The sequence below is a fragment of the Chrysemys picta genome, chromosome 8, assembly GCF_011386835.1.
Source record: "Chrysemys picta bellii isolate R12L10 chromosome 8, ASM1138683v2, whole genome shotgun sequence".
NCBI lineage: Eukaryota > Metazoa > Chordata > Testudines > Emydidae > Chrysemys > Chrysemys picta.
In genome coordinates, this window is record NC_088798.1 from 75,833,304 (window position 1) to 75,860,277 (window position 26,974).

General features: G+C 37.0%; 1 protein-coding gene across 10 annotated transcripts in view; it reads right to left on the bottom strand.

The window, feature by feature from the left end:
- Positions 1 to 26,974, bottom strand: part of MATR3 (matrin 3) — a 46,556-nt gene that overhangs the window by 17,920 nt on the left and 1,662 nt on the right. For 6 of the 10 annotated variants that reach the window (XM_065555866.1, XM_042850754.2, XM_005280795.5 and 3 more), the window contains exons 2-6: positions 12,481 to 13,545; positions 6,791 to 6,852; positions 6,093 to 6,134; positions 2,813 to 2,913; positions 907 to 959 (exon numbers count right to left, since the gene is read on the bottom strand). In XM_065555866.1, the coding sequence (XP_065411938.1) occupies positions 907 to 959; positions 2,813 to 2,913; positions 6,093 to 6,134; positions 6,791 to 6,852; positions 12,481 to 13,383 (1,161 nt within the window). In that variant the 5' untranslated portion in view covers positions 13,384 to 13,545. The remainder of the gene's footprint in view (positions 1 to 906; positions 960 to 2,812; positions 2,914 to 6,092; positions 6,135 to 6,790; positions 6,853 to 12,480; positions 13,546 to 26,974) is intronic. The other 4 variants (XM_065555869.1, XM_065555870.1, XM_065555871.1 and 1 more) reach the window with 1 other exon arrangement.

Here is a 26,974-nt window from a genome sequence, read left to right on the forward strand (position 1 = left end):
GACTAGACTACACCACTCAGAAATGCAATGTTTGAAGCTTCAAGGAATTTGGAAAAAAGACTTTTGAATGTTTTGGTCAGGCTTGTCTTATTTCTTCCTTCTTCTGTTTCTCAGGTGCCTCTTACCAAGGTATGTAACTACCAAAAGGGCTGAGAAGTGATGGTCAACACTCAAACTCTCTAGTCTATGTTGTAAAACAGAACAACATAAGGAACCTCTCTTACAAAGGAGTTATAAACCTGTTTTTTCAAGGTTTTATGGTTAGTCACAAGCAGGCTAAGGGAAATGCAAGGTGTCTCTCAATATCAACCTTGAGAGATTACCCCAAAAGCCGTGTTTGTCTCCAGGTTTCTTCAATTCTTGACCTCTTTGCTAAGACTAACAAGATTTCCACTTGGTACCAACAGCAATGAAGTCCATACGACTGTCTGGTATGTGGACTGAATACCAATCCATTTTACAACAGACAGCAAATCACAACCGTAATGACTGTCACTATCAACTTGTACTGTATTCAAGTGAGCTAGATATGAAAGATTCTATAAAGGCAGTTTGAGTCCTGTGGCCAAACTGGACTGGAAGTCAGAGACCTGGGCTCTATTCCTGGCTGCACTACTGACGTGCTGCATGATCTGATGTAGGTAAGTCACCTTTCCATGCCTCTATTTCCCCTACCATACATTTTGTCCATTTAGACTGTAAGCTCTTTGGGATAGGAGTTGCCTCTGTGTGTACACAGCACCCAGCACAATAGGACCATCATACAAATAAAAATAATTCTACCACCTCTCAAAGACATCTAATTTCCTCCTGTAGAATATATTAAAATGGGCAAGCTTCATATCAGTGTAGCTGGATATTACTGTTTTGTAAAGCTGATTGTTAGAATGATAATTTAATACTAACCATTCTGTCTTTCTGCATATGTCGTGGTCCTGGCATGTTTCCATTTCCAGCCCCTTTATATTAGAAATTAAAAGTATATAAGCAACACTTAAATGAGTTATGGTTACTGTTGACATTTCATCTTTTTAAAATGCAGTAAGTTAAAGATCGCTTGTAATGCCATAACAAAGTTATTTTTCAAATGTTTAATTCAAATTACTGTAAATTTATAAGAAATCAAATCCACACGTAATATTTTACCAGCAAACCTTGACAATCAAAATCCATGGGTTGTGACTCAAAATTGGGGTCGCCAGAATGTATCAAAGGCCCAGAGGGCTGGTTCAGCTCCCTGCTCCGGGTGTTGCAACCTGGTGCACAGAGCCACAGTACTATTCAGGTTTGGCCAACCTGCCTCTCTATCATGACTGGGGACTGGCCAGGCCAGGCCAAATTTGATCAAGTGGCACTGCAACCACATGCATCAGGTCACAATGCCATTTGGGCCAAACATGAATGGCACAGCAACCGTGGAAAGCTCCCTGCGCTAGGCATTGTGACGAGCCCAGCGCACTCCACAGGACAGAAATGGGAAGAAAGCAGTTGGTTTCACAATCTCTGTTAAGTACCCCCCACCCCCAATGTACCTCCTGCCCAGCAGCCAGGCACACCTCATCTTCCATACCCTGTGTCCCGCTCCCCAGCCCAGCTCTCTCAATGTACCCCTCCCAAACAGCCAGGCGATCCCTTTTGTCATCTCACCTGTCCTGGTCCCCAGATCTTCCCCAATGCATCCCCAGTTCCTTCCCCAAGCCTCCCCATTTTATCCCCAGGGCCCCCAAATCCTCCCATCCTTAGCCCCCCATGGCTCCCTGGGAGCCATGAGGGGGCTATCTCAGCTTGCTGCCTCCCTCAGCCCCAATTGCTGGTGGGGAGTTCCCAGGTTTTCACATCTGGCTGGAGCATCTGGAATCTTAGCTCCAAGTCCCCGATAGACCTCTAGCAGGGGAGGAGGCCTACACTGGGTCTGGGGGCATCTTGGGGAGCGTCTGGGTCACAACAGGCCAGCAAGGTTTACAAATGGGTCCCAAAAAGGTTGAGAACTACTGCTTTTAGATATCGATCCAGAGCACACTGCCGCAATGCTGAAGTCACTTAAGTATGCATTGACCCCAATAACCCAAGTGGAATTCAACAGATCTGCTATAGTGAAAAGTCTCCCATATTTATTTATACGTAAATGAGCTGAAACGTTTTATTAAAGGGCAAAAAAAAAAGTTAATGTAATGTTATGGTTGAGATTTTAGATGCAAACCTCAGAATTATGACCCTACAGCAACACTGATTCTACCATACTGCATATATTAAGGAATAAATTAAAGCACGTCTGTTAAGTAGTTCGTTAAGGTTCAAAATTTAGGCTTATGAAATTGTTATGAAATTTCAAAGTATGAATGAAAAGAAACTAATGAAAGCATCAGTTCTCTTCAAAACATTTTTCTGCAGTGTTTGCAAGACAGATATGCACTAACATGATGCTAGACTCTAGAGAATGACACCCAGAAAGCAAGATTCTCACATCTACTTTAATGATTCATATTACTTGAAGTGGAAAAGTAAATAGCATAAATGAAAGGTAGGGTTGTTGGGTTTTTTTTGTTTTAACAATATATGATTTTAGTAACAAAAGAAAAGTTTAAACTATTTTTGAAGTTCCTGAGTTTACTCTGACAGTGTCAACTTCAAACAAACTCAAAATAAAATGTGTGGCTAAATTAATGCTGCTGTGAAATCCTTCAGTTTCCTTAGCTAAGTTTTGACTCTCATGCTGCATAGAGTTACATGTGCCATTTAGTAGAATCCAACATTTCAGATAACCAGGAATTTGAAAAGAGTGCATTGAAAAAGATTTGTTTACTCATGTTACCTCTTGGCCCAATTGGTGGTCCAAGATGAAACGGAGGTGGTGGCGGCCCCAAAATTCCTGGTGCAGGATTTGTAGATTGCTGCAACATAGACCGATCACCCCTAGAAATGGAGATACAAAACAAAGCATATTAAATCTTTACAAGAAAACTTTTCTAGGGGGCTTGGTGAAAAGTTTATGTCCTCATCACAAATACATTTGATACCATACCCTTGAGGGAAAGAAAAATTACAACTAATTCTAGAAACCTCCCAAACTCACAGTAAGCTTTTCTACAAAGTTTGGGGAGTTTACCCAATTCCTATCAGCCAAAGAACTAATCCTGAAGCAAAAGATGGCCACCTTCATCTTTTGGGTCTATCTGCTAAAAAGATCCAGGTACAACACATGCTGAGAAGCTTCTGAAAAGGTGGAGGCTGGTGGGATTTCTAACAAAGGTGTTATTCCTGGACCCTGCCTTGGAACTTCACCTGTATCCACCACCTCTAGTTAGTAGGTGTCTGAAGAACTCAGGAAAAAAATAACCCTCTTTACATTTAAAAGATTTTTTGCAACCATAAGGGCTAGAAAATATATAGTTTTTTAAACAAAATCCTAAATCTGTTGACGGTTTAAGGCCCTTCTATGCATCTGGGAAAGCTTCCTCCACACAACCGAAGAGTGGATTATTAAAGACATTCTTTTCTACATATAATGCTTCAACAATAAAGTCCTGTCTTAGGATGTACCAGGGATAGAGAGCAAGTGCTCCATCACACTGGAAAACCAGTACTCTACTTCTTCCAATGGTATGTGTTGTCCATTTATAGCTCTGATATACCACCACACATCTGATGATTTAACAGCTTTACTGGCACTTATATGGGATGAGCTGTATAAATCACTAATGGCTACACTATTAATATTATTACGGCTAAATATAAAATTACCACAGTAATAATAATTAAAATTTACTTCTCCATCTTTATTGTATCAAGTTGTTTACAGTTTAAAGATGAATTACTTGTACTAGTAGTTTAACTAAGAATTAAGTGGAAATTTGTAAAAGTTATTCTATTTTAGCAGCTAATAGCTACAGTATTCATTATTGAAGATTACAAATACAATATACTATATGCCCCACTGCAATGTGAGCACCCTAAATGCAACATATTTTTATGTCTAGGGAAAAAGTTTAGTGAAAACAAAAAGTCTTAACGCTGCCTGATCAAAAGAGCAACCCTGAAAATCTTCTCACACAGAATCTTTCAGGTATCTGGCATTTGCATTAGAAGTCTGACCATGAAGTTTTAGCAAGTCAGCCTACGCCTTAGAAATAAGTAGTTTGTGCTTCATTAAAAAAAGTTTGTCCAGCTTCAACCTAATTATTTTGGGACAGTGAAATTTCCAAGGCAGAAATTGAAGACTTTTTCCCATGCTCCACATCTGTGATCATTTGCTGAAGTCATGACCTGACACTGAACCCCAAATTTGAGATTTGGATTCCTAGGTATCAAAGAATTTAACAACCATTTTTATCCCATAGGTTTTATGGTAGGATTACGTCTCCAGATCTGGCAATTTTATAGCTAACATTTCAGTCTTAGTGTAATTTACTTTAAAGGCAGATACTTTCCTAAACGATAGATTTCTTTAGTTCTTTTAGGGAAACGTTTAATTAGATAAATTTTACATGATCACCATGTAAAGCTATTTAATAATTAATTCCTTCAAGTTTTCATTCTGCAATTTATTATTCCCTATTCTCTGCACAAACTCCTCCAGAGAGAACATGAAGGAGTGAAGGAGACAGTAGACATCAAAGCAGATAAAAATCAGGATTTTTATAAATAAAGTCACTTAAAAATCATATTTCAATTTTTTACTTACATGTTTACTTTCTTCCCATTTTAGAGTCTTAAATTGCTAAAATGGCCATTTATATCTAACTTCCTAATCATTAAAAAAATTATGTAAAATCTGAAATTCTACTAAAGTTTCAAGCTTAAAATACTCCTATTTGCTGAAAAAGAAAAGTCTAGAGCAATGGTTCCCAAACTTGTTCCACCGCTTGTGCAGGGAAAGCCCCTGGTGGGCCGGGGCAGTTTGTTTACCTGCTGTGTCCGCAGGTTCGGCCGATTGCAGCTCCGAGTGGCCGTTCACTGCTCCAGGCCAATGGGAGTTGCTGGAAGCGGCGGCCAGTATGTCCCTCAGCCCGCACTGCTTCCAGCGGCTCCCATTGGCCTGGAGCAGCAAACCGCGGCCACTGGGAACCACGATCGGCCAAACCTGTGGACACGGCAGGTAAACAAACCACCCAGGCCCGCCAGGGGCTTTCCCTGCACAAGCAGTGGAACAAGTTTGGGAACCACTGGTCTACAGCCTCATTAACATCTTCAATGTAAACATCAAACTCAAAATTGATATGCAAAAACCAATTCTCTATTTGGAATCAGCATCACCTTTCCATACACTGAACTTCCACAAGTCAATGACCTGATCCTGGTCTCACTGAAGTCAATGGCAAAACTCGCACCCATGACACTGGTGCAGGATTTAGTCATGTAGGCTCCCAAGGGGGTGAGATTTAAAACAAAACCTGGCCTGTGTATTAAAAAGTTAACAATAACTTTGTTAATGTATCAAAAGTCTAAATAACTTCTCACTGTTAACACTACAGCAATTTTATGCCATTAATAGAAAAGTTAATAAAAATAAAATTTTAGTCCCAGATTCTAAAAGCAATTAAGATTATATTTAATTATAAGCAAGAGTAGTCCTGTTGAAGTCAGAATTACGGCTTTAATTTTCAATATTTTAGTAGTGGCATTTAGTTCCCTCCTGCTATCACCAGGATTTATAATATAGTTAATTATAAATTTTTATCTAAAGTTGCAATAAGCAGAAAAATTCAGATTCATTTTAAATCAGATTGAGGATTTGTAAACAGCTACACTCCAGACAATTTCTCTATTTCCTGGATATAATTACACAAGGAGAGCCAACTCAGTTAAGTCAGTGCTGCTTTTCAGCTGGTATAAAGAGCAGTCATCCACATTTCGTTATATGGGTGAAATGTCCAGATAGGATAAAACTTAAAAAAACTCCAAACCCTGCACTCTATCCTATATTGCATGATAGGAAACTGAGCCCCTTTGTTCTGACACACTGAATGATTTTAGTATTTCCAATATTTGACAAAGTTGAAAAAATGCCAACTTTTAATTACAATCATTTCATTGCATTTTGTACTTCCAATATAAAAGTAACTTATATTTTGCATTGTTCTTGTTTTACTTACATTCCATGTCCAGAATCATTATCAGGATTCCACTCTGGATATCTTTAAATAAAAAAAGGTCATTTGTAAATAAGATATAAAATTAGGATTGCAAAGGACAGTATCTACACAAAACTACTGCAAATTCACATTTTTCACAGGAAGCAGGAAAACATGAGCACATTGTACAGGAATAATTTGGACAGCATGATTGGCAGCCATTAAACAAATGCAATTTCTAACAGCCATAAGCACTTTAATGCTAATTAGGAGATTGGGTGTTTTTTCCCCCCAGACTAGGAAGTATATTATACTTAAATATCAAATATCTAGCAATAATCTGTAGTATTACAACAGGAGAGGTTTGAGTCTATACTATGTAGAACAGACTGAAAGGAGAAACTCTTGGAAGTTCGCACTAGAAGCATAACTAGGGAGTATTGCAAGAAGTTACAAACATTGAACACCTGCTAGTTGGCACTGTCTAAACATATGTAAATCATAAGAGCTTAGTAGAGACTAAATTGCCTTTCTCCAGCAAATGTAATTACTTTTTGGCCCGGAGATGCTTAAGGGGAATGGCTAAAACAAGTTTAATGTATTGGTCTTTTCAGTGCACACCAGGCAAATTATTTAAACCTGCTCTGTACTAGTTAACAGCTATCTAATTCTACATGCCCTCATGCCACAAGAATGCTTAAGGTATTTCAAACTCATACATTTCAAGAAGAAGCTGACAACGTCGACTGTGGGTTGCTCCATTGATATGGTGGTTCCACTCCTGCAGTAAAGTAAACAGTTACAATTAACAACATAGGGTCAAATATTTTTTTAACAAACCATTCCCTCTGCACAGCTATGTACCTACTCTTCTATGCAGAGGTATTTAACAAATATTTGTGTATAGATACTGAAGTCTGTTTGTAGTGCTTTAAAGATACAACGAATTTTGACCTACCTTAAAACTGTTATAACCTGACAAAGTGTCCGATGGAAAATGTCCTCTGGAATCTATGGGCTTGATTCTGGCTTCAGATATGCAAAGCTCATCATGAGAAAATTGCTAGAGTATGCCTGCAGGGAGCCCAAGATTTTCCTTTCATAGCCTTGAGATTTTTTCCTAACCCCTCTGCTTTACACCTAACAAAGACTAACATACTTAAAAATACTGCATTCAGTTATGGGTAGCACAAAAGCCAGAAGATGAAAAATCGTAAGGAATTCAGAAAAGAGCAACAAAAATCATTAAGGGGTTAGAGGGACTGACACATAAGGAAAGATTAAAAGAACTGAAAGTGCATAGCTTGGCCAGACAACTATGTTAGGGAAAGATAGAAGTGTACAAGTATTTGAATGATACAGACACCAAAGAGAAGGGGGACTTGTTTAGGATTATACAATTATAACTAGGAGTAATGGAATTAAGCAAAGTAATATTTAGGTTAAACATCAGAAAAAGTTTAATGAAAAGAACCCCTAGAATGTGGAAAAGACTCCAAAAGCCAAGGGGTAGAATTTTCATTTGCTTGGGTCATTAAAACAGGACTTAGTTATCTGGTAGATCTGTTAAAAACCGTATTTTCCAAAGCTTTACTTGATAAACTACTAGCCAGAATCAGATACAAAAGAGGAGTACTGGGGAAGGGCAGAAGGGTCTCACATCTATCAGGTGCAGAGGCAACAACCTGATAATAAACCCAGTACTTCAGTTTGCAGGAAGAGGGAGGTTTCTGGGATTTCTTTAAGGAGGCTATTCCTAGATCCTATCTAGGGGTTCAATTTTCCCTATCAGCCTCTGGCTAGAAAGTATCTGATAAATTTGAACTAGGACTACGACTACTGAAAGAACTGAATTCCACCCCTCGCCGGTCTTCCCCAGTCTTCCGACCATTAAAGGGAGTTCTCTGCTACTCTATTCTTCCCCCAATGGCCAGTTTTGGTTCTCTTCCCTCATGAAGATGGCCAGTGCCTGGCTCTTGCTCACAACTTTCATAAGCAACTGAAGAATGAAACAGACATGATTTCTGAGTTCCACTCTTGATCATCAGGTTCCAAACAAGTAGCAATGAAACTGACCAGAACTTTATCAATTCCACTCTGCTGCTGTCAAGGAAACCCATGATCAGCAGCGGAAGTATTGGAGCAATTAGTTATAGAACAATTCTATTTTCAAGCTTAAATTCTGCACAAATTGATGGCCTCTCTCTGTTCTCCAGAAAAATCTTACTCAGTATGGGCAAATTTTCCATTTTTAAGATGTTAGAACCATCCTCTCCTGGGTAAAGAAGTGAAGTATCTGAGGCTAACTGTAGTGCCTTGCCTCCAAGAACACAGAGTTTTAATGGCCTTGAAGCAAAAGAATAGAATGATAATTCAAGTCTCCCATACAGCATTGTCACTAAGCTATAACTAGGGCCCTGCCAAATTCACAATCATTAAAAATGCATCACGGACCATAAAATCTGGTCTTTTGTGTGCTTTTACCCTATACTATATAGATTTTACAGGAGAGACCAGAGTTTCTCAAATTGGGGGTCCTGACCCAGAAGGGAGTTGCAGGAGGTCACAAGATTATTTTAGGGGGGGTTGCAGTGTTGCCACCCTTACTTCTGTGTTGCCTTCAGACCTGGGGGGGGGGGGGGGGGGAGAACTGGAGAGTGGTGACTGTTGGCCAGGTGCCCAGCTCTGAAGGCAGCGTCCCGCCAGCAGCAGTGCAGAAGTAAGGGTGGCAATACCATACCATGCCATCCTTACTTCTGTGTTGCTGCTGGCAGCGGCTCTGCCTTTAGAGCTGGGCTCCCAGCCAGCAGCCACCATTCTCCAGCTGCCCTGCTCGGAAGGCAGTGCCACCGCCAGCAGCAGCACAGAAGTAAGGGTAGCAGAACCGTGACATCCCCTACAATAACCTTGTGACCCCCCTCCCCCAACTCCTTTGTGTGTCAGGATCCCTACAATTACAACACTGTGAAATTTCAGATTTAAGTAGCTGAAATCATGAAATTTATTATTTTTAAAATCCTATGACCATGAAATTGACCAAAATGGACAGTGAATTCAGTATGGCTGATTTTTTTTAGATATACAAAACGTATCAGAGAGCAGGATGAAATCCTGACCACTCGCTCTGTTAGAGGTTGGTTGGTTGTTCTTAAAAAAAAAAAAAAAAAAAAAAAAAAAAGACATCACTTTGTGCAGGATTCACAAGATATGAGCTCCCACTGTTGGCTCTGCAATTGTGAACTCGTATATCAATGATTCTAATGCACAAACATGTGAACAAGAGCCAGTTTATTACACTATACAGCAAACATTCATTACTTAAAAATAGAAGGCCAAATTTAGGAAAGGAAGATCATTTTAAGCTTTTAAAAGGTGGTGCAAACAGATTTAAGTCATTTAATACAAACAGGCACCCCCTCAACAATAGGAAAATGTCAACTTTAGAGTTTACAATGCACTTTTAATTTGCAAAGTTTCCAAGGCTGGCTCAGCTAGAAGTAAATGTGTATTTGAAGGTTGCTTACAAGTTTATTTTTTAAAAGTGACAAACGAATATCCTCTGTGTACTCTGGCTGGGATTTTCACATATAAAGGAGTTGGGCACCCAACTCCATATTGAATTTCAAATTCCAGTTCTTTTGAAAACCCAGCCTATACATATATTTACAATTTAATTTTTCAAGTGAAGTTTTTTTTTTTTTAACTAAGGTGAAGTTAGCTTGCTTAGTTAGTTTTTTGTTTAATAGTTTTACCACATTCTATTAAAAGAGTTCTAGACTCCTTAAAATATTACTCAGGTTGCTTCAGGTTCAAAGTTTCCCAATTCTCAGGGCATATTTATACACAGACATTGATCTAGGTAGGTGTCTGAAATTAAACTCTTAAATAGGTTTTGCTCTATTTTCAAAAGTTTTAAGTACCCTCAGCTCCCACTGAAGTCAACAGCAGCTGAAGGTGCTCATGACTTTAGGGGGAAAAAAATCAAGCCAAACTTATTTAGGAGCCTAACTTTAGACATTTATTTATTAGAGTCTTAACTATTACTTTTAGAAACCCATGTCTCTTGAATGTTTTACTTTCAAGTTAACCTGCTCATGCTGTTCCCTCTATCACAATGGTTCTGTTTTATTTTACGGGGAGAGCAGGGAGGTAACATTTGCCTAAATCCTGTTCTGTGATGTAGGGGGTCAAAATTGATAAAGTGCCTAATCAGACAATTTGGGCAGTATTTCTTTTCACAAGTAGATGTTAGAACAAGCTGTCAGTCATTAATGAAGATTTATACACATAAAGTTAAAGGAACAACTAGTAACATATGTAGAAAAGGAGTGCAACTTCTTATATTTGTGAAGTCAAGTTAAGTTTTTCCCTTTGGCAGACTTTGATAAAACACACAGTCCCTTCTCTATCCTCCTGATACTATTTTATTTTAGAGGAAAGAGAAGATACTGTAGTAATAAGCTAGAGTTGTTCCAGCTCACAGAAGCATATTCCAATCTGCTTCCCCTAGAATTGGATTCAGATCTTAGTGTTTTACCTGTGACTTAGAAATACCATAACATAAGGAATATCTAACAAAACTAGAGAAAATATGGTACCTATATGATTGCAGGAAAATACTTTCTTCTTGCAGTGGTGTTATTTCTGGATAAGAAAGCAGACCCCAGGATTTGGATCCTGGCAAAATAGAGGAACCGATTTCCAAAATATTTTATATGATGTATTGGAAGTTTAAGCCTGCATTTGGATTATGTTACTAACTTGATCTTAAACGATTTAAAGTGAGCTGGAGAATGTTTGTAAATTTAAAGTGTTTTCAATACACTGTCAAAGGGGGAAAATATTTTTTCACATTCTAAAAAAAGCTTCCTTTCATAATTGGCTTCTTTTATGCCAAGTTTCTGTACAAAACAAAGCAAGCAGAACAGAGTAAGTGAAAGTGCTGAAAAGAATCTTTATAACAGGAGATACCATTATAAAGTATCTCAAGATGTTAACATTTAACTTCTGTAACCAAATAAGATATTTTCATATAATATGGGTTTGTTGTTTATTGTTTGTATCAGTTACAAAAATAAACTTCAAATAAAGGAAAAAAATGATTGGAGTTACCTGAAGTAATAATTCATAAACCTGTATTTGCTTTGTCAAGTTAGTAAATACAACATAACAGCTAAATTCTCAAGTTATATGGACACTTGGGGTTTCTTAATTTGAGTTATTTTACACAAAATATTACTTTAAAATGGTTTCAAGAGTAGGTAATACTTCCAGACGTTACTGTAAAGAAAAAGTTAGTAACAATACCACCACATTAAATCAATTTTAAGGCAAATGTATGTATTCTTAACTTGAATAATTTTCCCCAAAGCCTTCAAATGAAAAATAATGTAACTGATTTTGACCAGAGGGGCATTAAAAGCCAATTTCAAAATTGCTGCCTAGTATATTGAAAATCAGCAAGAATGAATAAAACCAAAAAGCTGAAAGTAAGAGGGCTCTGAAATAATATCTGAGCAAATAAGCCAGTTTGAGTAAATTGTCACCTTGTCAGAGACTTGAACTATAATTATGAATAATTTAAGAGGGAAGTCTGATCAAAAATAAATATACCAGAAGATCCACTCTATTTGCAAGTCAAGTAAAAGAACACTACCAGGAACACAGCGCAGGATACTGCAGCAGCAGACTGATTTTTTTCTGAGCTTCTAAAGGGACAGATGCAACATGTGACAATAAAAAGTGAGTCTGAAGTGTGCCTAAGAAAGTTGTGAAAAAAGGAGAAAAAATGACGACAAATTTCAGCCATAGTATGAGATAGAGTGTTAAAGTGAAATTAAAAAGGCAAGAATGAGCTAATCTAAAATGTGAATTATACTCCTGCAAATAAGTTCCAGGGCTCTACATTAACTCTTTCCCTTTGGCCATGGACAAGGAAAAAAGCAGTATTGTGCAAGAATGCATCTTAACTACATATATATCAGCAATCAAGACAGATGTGGAGGAGAGCTGAATCTAGCTTCCTGAATAGCACAATAGATACACTGCAAAAAATAAATAAATAAAAATAAAAACCAACCAAAAACAAAAACACCAAAAAAACTGCTTAAATGCCAGATGTTTGTGGTTAAGAGAACATGTAGGATGTAAAATATAAATAAGATATCCCAGCAGATGATAACTGTTTGGTCTGAAGTAAAGCAATCTGGGCAAATAGAATATTAATGTAAAGCCCTGGTTTAAAGTGTTCATTAACAATTACTTTGTAAATAAACAAAGTGCCTTTTTCACTCTCAAATTTTCAGATTTTTAAAAGTAATTAGGCTATAGAAATAGTCAAAGAAATAGGTAAAAACAGAATAGATACTACAATGTAAAGGAAAATAGAAGCATCTGATGCATAACTCACCTTATTAGAATGAACTGGCATATCACATATAGAGCACAGATGGGGATAACCCTTCGGTAAGAATCCATGGAAGTCTTCAATATTGCTATTTGGAGGAGCACCTCTCTTTTTCTCAAAAAGAGATCTCTCAGGACCAGGACCACGACCCATTCTGTCATACTCACTTTCATATTTATGATAGTTATGCGAAGTCTCACCATAAAAAGAGTCATCCCTACACCTTTCTCCATCTCTTAATCTGTCATCTTCATAATCCATTCTGTCATAATAACCAGATTCTTGAGAACGACTTCCATGGTCATAGTCAACCACTGGGTTGAGACTAGGACCACGATCATCAAAACTATCTCTTCTAAAGTGCCTTTTTTCTTCCCAATCATCCCTAGGTACTCTGTATGGTGGCTCCCGTGTAGATGATCTGCCATCTCTACCATAACTCAATGAAGGACCTTCTTCAGCTCTCCTCCTTTTAAGTTGTAGAAGGATTTGAGGCAAGTTTTCAGGAGTAATCTTGTCCTCGGGATAGCGACTCAGTTCATCTAAGTCTCTAGCAGACAGACCAAAGCTGGCCAAAATATTAGTGGCCTGGTCTGCATCTCCACGGTGTTGAGAAGACAAAGGGAGTGGACCTCTACTTCCAATGTTAAAAATAGATTGTAAATTATGGGAAGAGGTACTAGCAGAAGACAGTGCACTATGAGATCCTTGTTGGTTCAATGAAGAACTCATTCCAAGATTCATTAAGCTAGCAAGGCGTGCAGTACCCTGGTTCATCCTTCCAAGAGATGCTGGCATACTTAAAGACTGGGTAGCAGCAGCAAGAAGGCCTATTCCTGCAGACAGGTCACGCCCATGACCTTGTGAATCCCTACTTAGAGATGACTGCTGGAATGACTTGGACATTGTAGAACTATAGCTTGTCTACTTTATGGATCAAAATTTTAAAGATGGCTGAAAAGAAAGCTCACACTAGAAAGGTAAACTTCACTTCAAAATCGTAACGCCAAGAAAAAAGGATCAATAATGACTGTAGATCTTCTTCAAGCTGAGAAACACCAGACAATTCTGTAGAAAAACAAGCAGTTTTAGTCATAAATCCCTTTAAACAGATGCAGTTTTAAACTTATGCATCATGTTGATCTAAAAAACATTTAAGATCTCAATCTTACAAGGCTTTTATTACATAGCTTAAACAGATTTGAGATGTACTCAGAACCTACATATATTACTTGATAAAAATACAGTAGTTTTTCCTCCTAATACAAACTAGTCTTCTCCTACAAAAAATGAGTCATACTGAAGATAAGTGAATTTCAGAAGCTTTAGATGTTAGAAAGCATCTCAAGTTTACTAGCACACAAGCCTTGATCTTTAATGGTTTTGTATACACCCTACATTACTATGCTAAGTTCCAGAAGACCACAAAAAACACAAAGCCATGGAAACCAAGATGAATTTGGTATATACACATTTAGAAATGAAAACTATACCACTATAGAAAAGGACGAAAGGGAAGTTATAAGTAACTGAAGTTTGGGCAACAAGTGTCTACTATAAGATCTAGTAAATAAGACCAAACATAATATTCAACCTTTATGCAGTCAAATCAAATTACTGAAGTGAAGACAGATGTGAACAAGAAAAATAAGTTTTAATTTGGTAGAAAGTAAATAAGACCTCTTGCTCAAATTGCAGTTATATGGTTAATACCACATATGAAATGAATCTATTCACTGTACCACAGCCATAACACATCAGCCTGTGCTATCAGATCTCAAGCTAAGTAAGGCCAGGTTTGGTCAGTACTTGGATGGGAGACGTCCAAGGAAAACCCTATTGCTGCAGGAAGAGGCACTGGTAAAAAAAATCACAAGATGGTGCTATTCTTCCCGCCCCCAATCCCCATCAGTTCTGAACCAACACACTGTTAGGAAACACTGATGATACTGCTGTCTTTTGGATGTGACTTAAAATTGAGATCATGACCACGATGGTTGTTAAAGGTCCCTCAACATTTTTCACAAGAGATGAATATTATCTGGAATTTACCTAGGATACCAGAATAGAGTAATATATTCTTCCTAATTACATTTCTTCTGCAGTTTCAATTGGATATGGTATTCTTCACTTCCTACACTGCTTTGTAGGGTTTCTGTACACTTTTTGACAGCTGATTTATTCCAATGCAGAGATGCTGTATTTCAAAGGGATTTCATTTTTGTGGAGAGGTGAGGTAGTGTATTTCCCCTCATATTTATACCTCTACAGACTGGTGGCATGCGCAGTCTAAGCAGTCCAATTCCCCATATGAATGCCCTTCTCTGGTAGCGGAAGATGACTGCATTTGGGTCCTGGAAAGAATACACTCTTTGAATTCCTGCAGGGCCACTCAGCCCCCCTGCATGGCCACTCACCCATAAAAACATAATGGCCTTGCAACAGAGAAAAGAATATAAATCATACAGCCCCAAATCATGCACCCTTCTGTCAGAGGAGGGACATTTTGGGGTGAGACAAGGGAATAAAAGCGGGGGTCTTCCTCTAAAGAGATGAATAGTAGAGAAGCTCTATGGCACACACCAGGGACTTAGCCTTGCAGAGTTTCACGTTCCCAATACTAGGCAAATTCAAAAGTACAAGCAGGGGTTTACGAGTGTGTGATCCTCACAACTGCATACTGAATTTAAATCCATTTTTCAGTGGTGACTAAAGTAAAATATTTTTTCACCAATATTTTTAAGTCTAAAGCATTTTGGTATCCTCTGGGGTGAAAGATGCTATATATGTTATACGTACCGATGCTTTACCAAATATTTATGACTTATATCAGAGATGTAGTGAATCCTATAATAGATATGAATAATACACAAAGCCAACAGAAAGGACTACTGTCAATGCATCCAATGTTATGAGTATAATTTTGCTTTACCTATGGTTAAAAAAAAATCTGCAGCCTTTTGCAGTCAATTGACATAAGTTTCATTGTATAAATTTCAGGTGGGATCTATAAGATTAAGCAGCATGGAAAAAAATGATTTAGAAAGAGCAAATGATGTGAAGAGGTAGAAGGATATTCCAGACATCAGTAGCTACACAATAAATTACTCAGTGGCAAGGATGTAGGGAGGGACAGAGAAGGCAGGTGGCTAGGAGAGATGGTGAGATCCAAGACCCAAGCTGAACATGTTCCAGGAGTCTCTTTATAAAAAAGGGACATTTTTGGACTGTATTGTAAAATGAAGAGCCAATTAAATGTTAAAGTATCAGAGAAATATGTTCAGACTTGCTCATATTCAAGATAAAGTTGGTAGCAGCATTCTCTAATAGTTCACACTACCTTCAAAGTACTTCACAAACTACTTTACAAAGTAAAATTTACTTCATTTTATATACATCTACATTAACTTAAATCCTTAAAGTACAGTTCAAGTATACATTTGTAGCATGGGACAGAATTTGTTTTTTTAATAGTGCCGTTCTTAAGGTCTATCAAGGAACTTTGCAAAACAGTGAGTTAGAAACTGGTAACAAAGGTTGAGCAATACAGCCATATGCCCAGCAATAGCTTGATGCACATAGCTTTGGACATCAGAACCTGCTTAAACTAGCAGTTGAACAGGACACCAAAGTTAGCTACAGTACTATTCAAAAAGCAATATTTCCCTCAAAAGCAGATCCACCACTAATCTTCCTGCCCTACTTCTTGATTGTTAGTTCACTATCATAGCTTTGGTCAGAATACCATTGAACAAAATCAAGATCGTTTGAGTAGTAGCACCTCATACAGAGTTCTGCCGCAGAGAGAAACTGAGTTTCACTCTGTAGCCTGGTTCTACATATGAATTGTTTCTGCAGAGTGTTACTGCAAGGATGCTGCAGATCTGCAAAGAGGAAAAGAGAAAGCCAGAAAAACAGAAATGAAGACTACAAACACAGAAAAGACATAGCAGGGAGAGAAACTCAGGAGAGGATGAAGGAAGACAATTATGTGCGAAACCACTGCTGACAGAATTGTGGGTCTTTTAGTAGTTTGTGTACTATACTATAAATCTGTTTATCCTTGTTAACTGTCCAGAAGTAGAATATAGAGGGAAATTATGTGTCTGGGTGGATGTCTCTAAATATTTCCTTATATCATTGGCATCTGATGATTGCCACCAGTCTTTTGTTTGTAAATTAAGATCAAAAGTAGGAAGGGGACAGAAAGAAAGAAATAAGAGCCACTAATTTCATAGCCAAAGGATGTTTAATTTCCACATGGTCAAGTTTAACATCTCATTCAAAAGACAGCATTTCTAACATTGCAGGCCCTTGAAGGACTACAGTACAGTGTCTATACCAGGTATTGACAAGTCCTGATGAACCTGTACTCCAAGATCTTCTGACTTCAAAGTGAGTGTGCCATCAACTGAGCCACACTAACAAGATGACCATGACTGATCAAAGCAGTGGAAGGAATTGAGGTTTGATTTAGCTCAGTTCAGAGTGTAGTGCTATGAAAGTGCTGTTCCTAGTATAGTTAAAATTGTAACAGATGTGTTTTGGAATCTAAATTTAGAATTATAAAGATTTATAGTCAGAAAATGGATATCAAACAGAGTTTATAGTAAAACCTATTTCAACGTTATATCATTTTTAAAGTCGAAGTGATACTAACTACAGATAAACATGAACAATGTCAAACAATCTTTAGAAACAAGTTGTGCAAGAAAGTTCTCCAAAATAAATCTAATTAAAGGTTGACAAAATGCAAAAAAGAAAAATTGGAACCATACTGAATGTGTAGCTGCCATATACACAGGCATTATTAATGCTGATTTTCAAACAGTACTGGGTTTTTGTTCTATTTTAATATAGAAACAGTATTCATACTCTGTTTCTAAACATTTAGAAGTCTGACAGCTATATTGTGCCATCCATTTCAGTGGAAATTCCCCATGAAAATCAATAAGTTCTACTTTAGCAAATGGATAGCACTACATAAGTCTAAGTTCTAAGGATACATTAATCTTCGGCCATACAAACCTTATCAGCATCTTTAAAGGTATACTTAGGTTGAAAGTATTTTTAAAAAAATTAATTTCCTTACCTGTGTAAATGCCCCGGGTTATTAAAATAAAGTTTTAAAAATCTAAATGACATTTCATAGTTCGTGCTGTTTTACTCTTTGTATTTCTCAGTTTGGACAATGAAAATCAAGCAATTTCACTTTTGTTTCTAGTCAGTTTCACTTTCTGGTTTTCCTGCAGCAGTATAGTACTGTAAACACTTGTAGGAAAGCAATTAATTAAGAGAAAAAAAAACTTTTGAAGTGAACTTTCACTTCAAAAGTTTTTTTTTCTCTTAATTGGCCTCTCAGAGTTGGTAAGACAACTCCCACCTGTTTATGCTGTATGTGTGTGTATATATATCTCCTCAATATTTATTCCACTCTGTATGCATCCGAAAAAGTGGGCTGTAGTCCACGAAAGCTTATGCTCTAATAAATTTGTTAGTCTCAAGGTGCCACAAGTACTCCTGTTCTTTTATATTTGACATGCTAATTCAAAGTCTAATGTGTTAAACTACGTGTAAATTTTCTCCTTAAAAATTAGAGCTACTAAATACACACACAACTTCCATTAAGGAATATTATAACCCTAAGTCTTTAAGGATTGATATACATGTTATGGCACAAATGTTTATGTAATCTACATATGTCACCAAAAACCATTTAATAAAGGTTTCAATTTACAAAAGGGTATAAAGCCTCTGAAGTTCGTTTGCACTCTTGAAAATAATTCTTAATAAGTTTAATAAAAACCCTAGTCTCTAGTTGAGACTCTGTACCAAATTTCAGACAGCAATAAAACACAAACATGAGCACATAAAAAAAGATTGTAATGAAAGTGTTGACTAATTTGACTCTAATAGTACTAATTTGCAACACCAAAATAAACTGACACTAAGTACTGTACACGTTTTGAAAATTAGACAAAAGCGTCCATGTCTATCTTTTATGTTCCACATCCATGTTGCCTCACCTTGTGAAGTGAGTGGACAAGAATAAATCCACACAGGTTTATTTCAGCTGTTTACTAAACCATTTATTCTAGCCACAATTTACTTGTTCCATTTCCAATATGAACAAAAGTCATAACTGTGTCTCCAATGCAATTTTTGTACTTCTATGTTCTTTGTTCAAACTCTGTTTTACTAGTCACAGCAATAATCCATGAACTACAGACATATGCACATTCTTCTTCCTACATTTGTTTCCAGCAACAGAATACCACTGTTAAAAGTTGTTCTGTGTAAGGAAACTGGCTCTTCCTATGGAAGACTGAAAGTATAGTCTGTGGACTTAAAAAGGACTCCAACTTAATTAAAAAAAAAAAAAAAAAAAAAAAAAAAAAACACTTTTAGTAACAGTTAACACTACAGTTTCTGTAACGAGGATTAAAGGAAACATAGGAAAATGTGATAAAGTCACAAAAACAGGCAGGAGAATTAGGAGCAGATGAAGTACAAAAAAATAACTGGTTTACATGTTAAAAAGCTTTGCAAGTCCTCTTCTCAAATGCTAATTTTAGCGCATCTGTCCCTATACACACACACACACATTATATATATATATATATTATACACACACACCCCGCCCCCAAATATAATTAACAGAACTTATTGTAATATAAAGCCGGATCCTACAATCCTTAAAAAGTTATCTATAATGGAGGTGTAATTTCTCTTAATAGGAGGCAGGTTTCATTTCTGCAGGGAGCCAAAAATCCAGGCTGTGTGTTTTTAGGATTGTAAACAGATGCAATAGACAGAAGTTTGTTCAGTTTGAAAGTTATCTGTTCTAACTTATGAATGATCAATACAGTTAATACATTTACAGCAATCTCTATTTTTTCTTTAGTTTAAGCAGAAGCACATTATAATTAATTTCAACTAAACTAAGCTGACTTTTTGTAATCGTTGTCCAATCTTTCATTCTAGAGGGTATGGCTTGAAAAATAAACCCAGTACCTAGAAGCCTGAGGATTAAGTTTGCTATATTTAAATTGCATTAGTTTAAAATCAATCCAATCACTGATTTTAATCTTGTTTTGCATTTATAATTTTTAATTTTCTAAGGAAAGGTTGATTTTCATTCATGGTAACCATTAAAACATGTTGTTGCACTTGTTTAGTTTGTAAATCTAAAGCCTTTACACTAAATTTGGTATGGTTTGCTAAACAGGAGGGATACACTATATCAATACAAATGTATGGTTAAGCTATACCATTGCTTAAATAAATTTGTTTATATTCTTAATTTTTACATTTTGAATATGTCACAAAATGATGCAAGATGCATTTCTTATTTATAGTTTATTACTTTACTTGAGATTGCATTAAGCTGCATGTGGATGAAAAGCAGAAATTAAAAGTGCACAAAACAGCATTTTAAAATTGTTTATTAGTTTAATAAATCTACTTCAATTGTGCTGCAAACAAGAAAATTTATCAAAACATGTTTTGCATTTAAAACTGATTTATTAAACCAAAGGGAGAATATTCTCTGTAGTTAGTGAACTGAACAGATTGTTTCTGGTCACCAAACCCTTCCATTGTAGAACTAGCAGAATTCAGCCTCTCTCACCTTGTTTTTCCTGAGATTGGAAGAGGAAAATAAGCGTTCCTACTTTTTCAACTCTCAACCGATTTCTCAACTCTGAACTAATAATTGAACGGAACTACTTGAATAAATTAAAAAAATATTCCGTAGCTGCAGAAGTGGCTACTTCTGTCAAAACACAGTATAACACTTCAACAAATTCTGGTTCTAGTTGCTTAGCCAGTGACTTCAACCAATTCAGTTGTTTTACTTTCTTTAACACTTCAGTGCCAGATATATACTGCTTAATTTTATTTAATTAAATTATTTTAACAGATCATAGTAAGTTTAGGTCTTAACATAGATTGCCAATTTCAAAAGTTTTTTAAAATTAATTTTAATAAAAACAGTTTAAATAGAAAATTGATTTTAATGTATTTTAATCATCTATTTTTATCCATTCTGTCTCCACAGACACAACAGGTTGCAGGATCAGAGCCATAGTTTGAGACTTGGAAATGCTACATAGCAGATAACTGCATCAGAAAACAGCGTCTCAATTGTTGTAAAAGAAGTTCTATTGTTTACTTTATCACACACAAAAAAATAAGTTACGTCAAATCAATGTTAAAAAATGAAACTTTCTTAACTTTAAGCTAAAGTTTAAGACAGCATGGATGCGGAGACAAAACAGCTCTTTGTCCAAAAATAAGATGCTTGCTTCCTATGTAACATTTAGGGTTTTTTTTAAACCGAGGCATACATTTTTGTTGTACTGAAGTATGCAAATGAGGGGACAACCAGAAAATCATTATTTACCCCTTTTTTGTAAACAAAGGCTTTACTAAAAACAAAACAGCAATCCTAGAAAAAAAAAAACAGATTTAAAAAAATGAAGAGGCTGAGCTAAAGAAAAAGAAACGGGCACAAGAATTATTTTCAAAAGTTGAAAATAGGGAAATACAGGTAAGAGATATTATTTAAAATGTAACCGAGTCAGATTCATCGTATGAACAAGTGAGCCTATGCAACCACATTACCTTATCAGTGCTATCCTTGTGCCTCTCCCCTTTTTCAATCCTGTTTGTTAAATCCAATCCGTACAGAACCATAGAAATACAGGACCCCTCCAGCTCTAGAAAGGTCATCTAGTCCACTGAGGCAGGACCCCAAAAGATATTTGTCCAAACTATTCTTAAAAGCCTGTCATGATAGGGATTCCACAACCTCCATGGGAAGCGTATTCCGCTACTTAACTGTCTAGTTAGAAAGTTTTTCCTAAAACACCTAACCCAAATCTCCCTTGCTGCAGATTAAGCCAATTACTACTACTGCTATCCTCAATGGACATGGAAAACAATTGATCACCATCCTTTTCACACAGCCTTTCATATGTTTGAAGACTTACCAGGTTCACTCTCCTATCCCCCGACAGTCTTTTCTCAAGACTAAACACACCGAGTTTTTTTAAATTTTCCTCATAATTGAGGTTTCCTAAAACTTTCATCATTTTTGTTGCTCTCCTCTGGACTCTCTTCAATTTGTCCACATCATTCCTGAAGCATGGCACCCTGAACTAGAAACAATATTCCAGCTAAGGCAGTGGTTCCCAAACTGGGGTTCGTGAAATGTTACAGGGGGTTCTCGGGGAAAAATTCCCTAACTGGGGAGAGAGCTGTCCCTAGGAACCCCGAGCAGCAGGGGGCCAGCAGCCTGGAGTCCCTGGACTGCCAAGAGCTAAGCAGATCAAAGCAAGCATATCTATCACACTGAGGAGATTTAAACTTCAAGATTACTTATAAGAAATGGAAAGGGAGGTTGATATTTTTTGCTGTTTTTAAAATTAAATAGGCAGCTAGTACTGTTTTTAAAATTATGAAGAACAAGTATAAGTTTTGTTGTAACGTGCATTGTTTGCCTGGACTGTTCAAGACCTGAACGCTTGTGTAGAAGGAACTCAGAGTTGGCTTCTTAAATACCTTCATGCTGTTTCACATCTGATATTCTATGTTTTATCAAGGACTATCATGGTTGGAAGGGACTTCAGGAGGTCATCTAGTCCAATCCCCTGCTCAAGGCAGGACCAATCCCCAACTAAATCATCCCAGGCAGGGCTTTGTCAAGCCGGGCCTTAAAAACCCTTAATGAAGGAGATTCCACCACCTCCCTAGGAAACCCATTCCAGTGCTTCACCACCACCCTCCTAGTGAAAAACTTTTTCCCAATATCCAATCTAAACCTCTAATATCCAATCTAAACGAGACCATTACTCCTTGTTCTATCATCTGGTACCACTGAGAACAGTCTAGATCCATCCTCTTTGGAACCCCCCTTCAGGTAGTTGAAAGCAGCTATCAAATCCCCCTTCATTCTTCTTTTCTGCACACTAAATAATCCCGGTTCCCTCAGCCTCTCCTCATAAATCATGTGCTCCAGCCCCCTAATTATTTTTGTTGCCCTGCACTGGACTCTTTCCAATTTTTCCACAACCTTCTTGTAGTGTGGGGCCCAAAACTGGACACAGTACTCCAGATGAGGCCTCACCAATGCCGAACAGAGGGGAATGATCACGTCCCTCGATCTGCTGGCAATGCTCCTACTTATACAGCCCAAAATGCCATTAGGCTTCTTGGCAACAAGGGTAGGAGCCTTGCCTTATAAGAGGCTTATTCAAAGTGATACAGGATACAAAAGTGAGATCTTGGAAGAAAGTTGCCATTTTCATAATGTAATCAAAATACTGTAATTATAAATAATACTAGTGTGTAATAAGCATGTTATAAAAACAAAATTTATATTTCAAGATCATTGCTTTTATAATTTATACTCAGGTAAAGGAGAAAATCCCTGAACATATTCATTTTTAGGAGGGGGTTTGCGAGACTTGACATTTTAGTGAAGGGGTTCACAGGCTGTTAAAGTTTGGGAACCACTGAGCTAAGGCCTCACCAGTGCTGAATAGAGCGGACATTACCTCCCATGTGTCACATGACACTTCTGTTAATACACTCCAGAATTATATTAGCCATTCTCACAATTGCATCACTCTGTTGGCTGACATTCAATTTGTGATCCATTATAACCCCCAGATTCTTTTCTGCAGTACTACTCCCTAGCCAGTTATTCCCCATTTTGGATCTCCACTGTGCTTTTTCCTTCCTAAATGTAGTACTTTGCACTTGTCTTTATTGAATTTCATCTTGTGGATTACAGAACAATTCTCCAATTTATCAAAGTCCCTCCCAGCTTGGTGTCACCTGTAAATTTTATAAGTATACTCTCCACTCCATTATCCAAGTCATTAATGAAAACATTGAATAGTACCTGACCCAGTAAAGACCCTTGTGGGACCCCACTACAGACTGATAGCAAACCATGATAACTACTTGGAGTATGTGTTTTCAGAGTTATAATAACTTATAGTAATTTCATCTAGGTCACAGTCTCATAAGCAAACTAGGGAGATATCATGTAGGACGGTGTCAAAAGCCATACTAAAAATAAAGATATATCATGTCTACTGCTTCCCCCTTATTCACTAGGCCAGCGACCCTGTCAAAAAAGGAAATAAGATTGGTTTGGCATAATTTGTTCATGACAAATCCATGTTGGCTATTATTTATTATCCTCTAGGTGCTTACAAGTGTACCTTATGATGAATTTCATCAGGCCCTGCCAACTTGAATACATCTAAATATTTCTTTAGTCTGTTCTTTCCCTTTTCTATAATGTGTTCCTTCCCCCTTGCTGTTAATATTAATTTAATTTGTCTTAAACAAAAGGCCCTGACCCTGCAATGAAATACATTCAAACAAATTTTTGCACTCCAGGGGAGCCTAACATGAGACTCCGCTCAGGAGTGTGAGTAAGCTTGTGCATATGCCATTGCAGGATGGGGACCTTTAAGCTCACTGTAACAGAGACCATTATTACTATGTGCTTATACAGCACTTTGCCACAATGAGGTCCTAATCTTGATTAGGGTCTCTATACACTACAGTTATACAAAGAATTTATAACAAGAATTTTGAAAGTGAGATGGAAGATTTTAAACAAGTAAATAACAGTTGCTGTTATTTAAAAACAATACCTAGACCGTACAATGTATCACAGGGGTTTTCAAATTGGGGGTTGTGAACCCGCAGGGCATCGTGAGGTTATTACGTTGGGAGTCACAAGCTGTCAGCCTCCATACCAAACCCCACTTTGCCTCCAGCATTTATAATCATGTTAAATGTAAAAAAAATCAGTTTTAATTTATAAGGGGTGGTCACACAGAGGCTTGCTGTGTGAAATGGGTCACAATACAAAAGTCTGAGAACGACTGAATCAGAAACAGTCACCCATAGATGGAGCAAGTCACAAGTAGCAGTATAATACAGACATCCCAACCTAACCTCTCGTGCACACCAGGATATAGAAGCTAAGCAAAAACTGCATACCTACAGATAGTTCTGTAATTAGACCAAAATATTTTCTTTCCTGATGAGATCAAAATGCTGTTTGTGAACTTGCTGGCACATATTTTACTTGCAGAGAAGACAACTTGATGGGTCATTCAAGTTTTACTGCTGAAACCAAAAACCTCTTTATTTAAATTAAGATGACAGCATAATACATGTGCGAAAACTGAGAAAGCACAGAAATACTATGAAGCATTTATACTTATTTCTAAGAATTATTTATTTGTTGCCATGTGCTGATCAGAGGACTAATCAAGAAGTCAATTATCATAGAGGCAAGCAGCACAGGAATAGATACATAAAGACTAAATGGAGATCAATTCCTTATGAGTTTGGTTGCAGCAGTCTCTCTTCCCACATCAGTGGCAGATCTAACCAAAGCTCTATTAGATGGGACCTTACCCAGTCCCCATCTTTCTCCTTTACATCATCTCAATAGCACTTTTTATTTGTATGAAAACAGCAAGAGAGGAAATCTATCAGTTCCTGATTTTCTCCTGTTAATGAATTTTTAGAAATGAATTCAGCATGATTCCCTAATTCATTCTGGGGTATTTGAAAGTTCATCCTATTTTTTATGATGCAGATATTCCTGATAAAACTAGGGAATAGAAAAAGTTATAGGCAGGATCTGTTTAGTAAGTACTTACTTCTTGCAACATTTAATCTTGGAATGCCTGTAGCATCCCAGTTATTTCCACATCACAACTAACTGAAAGCTCTTCAAGTATGGAATACTCTGCAGATGAACTCTTCAAAAAATAAAGACCCTGTTATAAACAGAGTCCCTATTTAAAAGAGACCATACTGTAGTTTCAGAATTTGTTGTTCATACCTTCCCCTTCTAAAATATCCTATTATCACCTTATATAAAAAGTGTGGATATGTAGTCATGATTGAACAGATGCATTCAAAAGGGTTAACTCCCATTAACCTATGTTGCAATTATTGAGTCAACATTTAGATACATGGTATCAGAGGGGTAGCCATGTTGGTCTGTATCCACAAAAACAACAAGAAGAACAGGAGGACTTGTGGCACCTTAGAGACTAACAAATTTATTAGAGCATAAGCTTTCGTGGACTACAGCCCACTTCTTCGGATGCGAAAGCTTATGCTCTAATAAATTTGTTAGTCTCTAAGGTGCCACAAGTCCTCCTGTTCTTCTTTTTGCGGATACAGACTAACACGGCTGCTACTCAAAAACAACAAGGAGTCCGATGGCACCTTAAAGACTAACAGATTTATTTGGGCATAAGCTTTCGTGGGTAAAAAAAAAAATGTGTCCATGCATCTGAAGTGGGTTTTTTACCCACAAAAGCTTATGCCCAAATAAATCTGTTAGTCTTTAAGGTGCCACCGGACTCCTCGTTGTTTAGATACATGGAGTATTATTCTAAAAATAGAGCAGACTTTAATAAATTGTAAAAAGAAAAAGATTAAGACAAGTATGTGCATTGCAATTTTCACATAGTACAAGGTTTCAACATCTGGGAGACAGATGAATATTTTTCTTCTGATGCTTTTGTAAATAAAGGTAAGGTGCTCAGCTACCAATGATGGGTAACCCTATTAAACAAAGAATACTAAATCTCCTAGATGTGAGCGGCTTATCTCATTCTGGATGGGAAAACAAGACCCCTTATGTTCCCTGAACTTCATGAAACTCGAGAATTCTTTAAACCAAAGTATTTTTTAAAAATTTAAATATAGCTAAAGACCATTAAACAATAAGCTTTTACTACTTTCTGTATTTAGGGCACTATCAGGTAGTTCTAGCCCAAACTGTATGCTTAGTAAAGCAAATAAACATTTAAATGGGACATTCGACTTTTTTTTAAGTCATATTTCTGTCTGAGGATTTTTAACCTAAAGTTAAAAGTAATACGTATGTAGCTATAACTCAAAGCTTTTTAATCTCTCTTTTTCTGTTTTATGCATTTAACAGCATTTTGTATGTGGTCACTTAGGCCCTGTGCATGAAGTTAAAACATGTGCGTGTCTGCTAAATCAGGGCCCTAGTTGCCTATTTGTCTGGCTCTCTCTAGTGGCAACTTTTGTTCTAAAAAAGAAAATGCAACTGTAGAACCACAAAAAAGAGGGGGAGGGCACTGAGGGAATATGTATAATACTTACGTTAGTTTCAGCTCACTTTTTGAAGTTCACTACATTTCAAGTTAATGGTATTCTATTAAAAGAACGTTATTTATAATTTTTTAAGTGTAATTTAAAAGTTTATTTTTCTGAGCCCAGGAGGCAAAGATTTAAACATGCCTGTGCAGTACTTGCAGCACACAGATGGTTCAAATTCCATGAAAGTGAAACAAAGTAGAAAGATATGTTTTTAAAGTTATTTTCTCTCTGCCTTTGGCCAGGATAGACAGCACCATCTCTGGAAGTCCTCAGGAGCAACAGCCTTCAGAGATGCTATTAACAGAAGGCACATGTA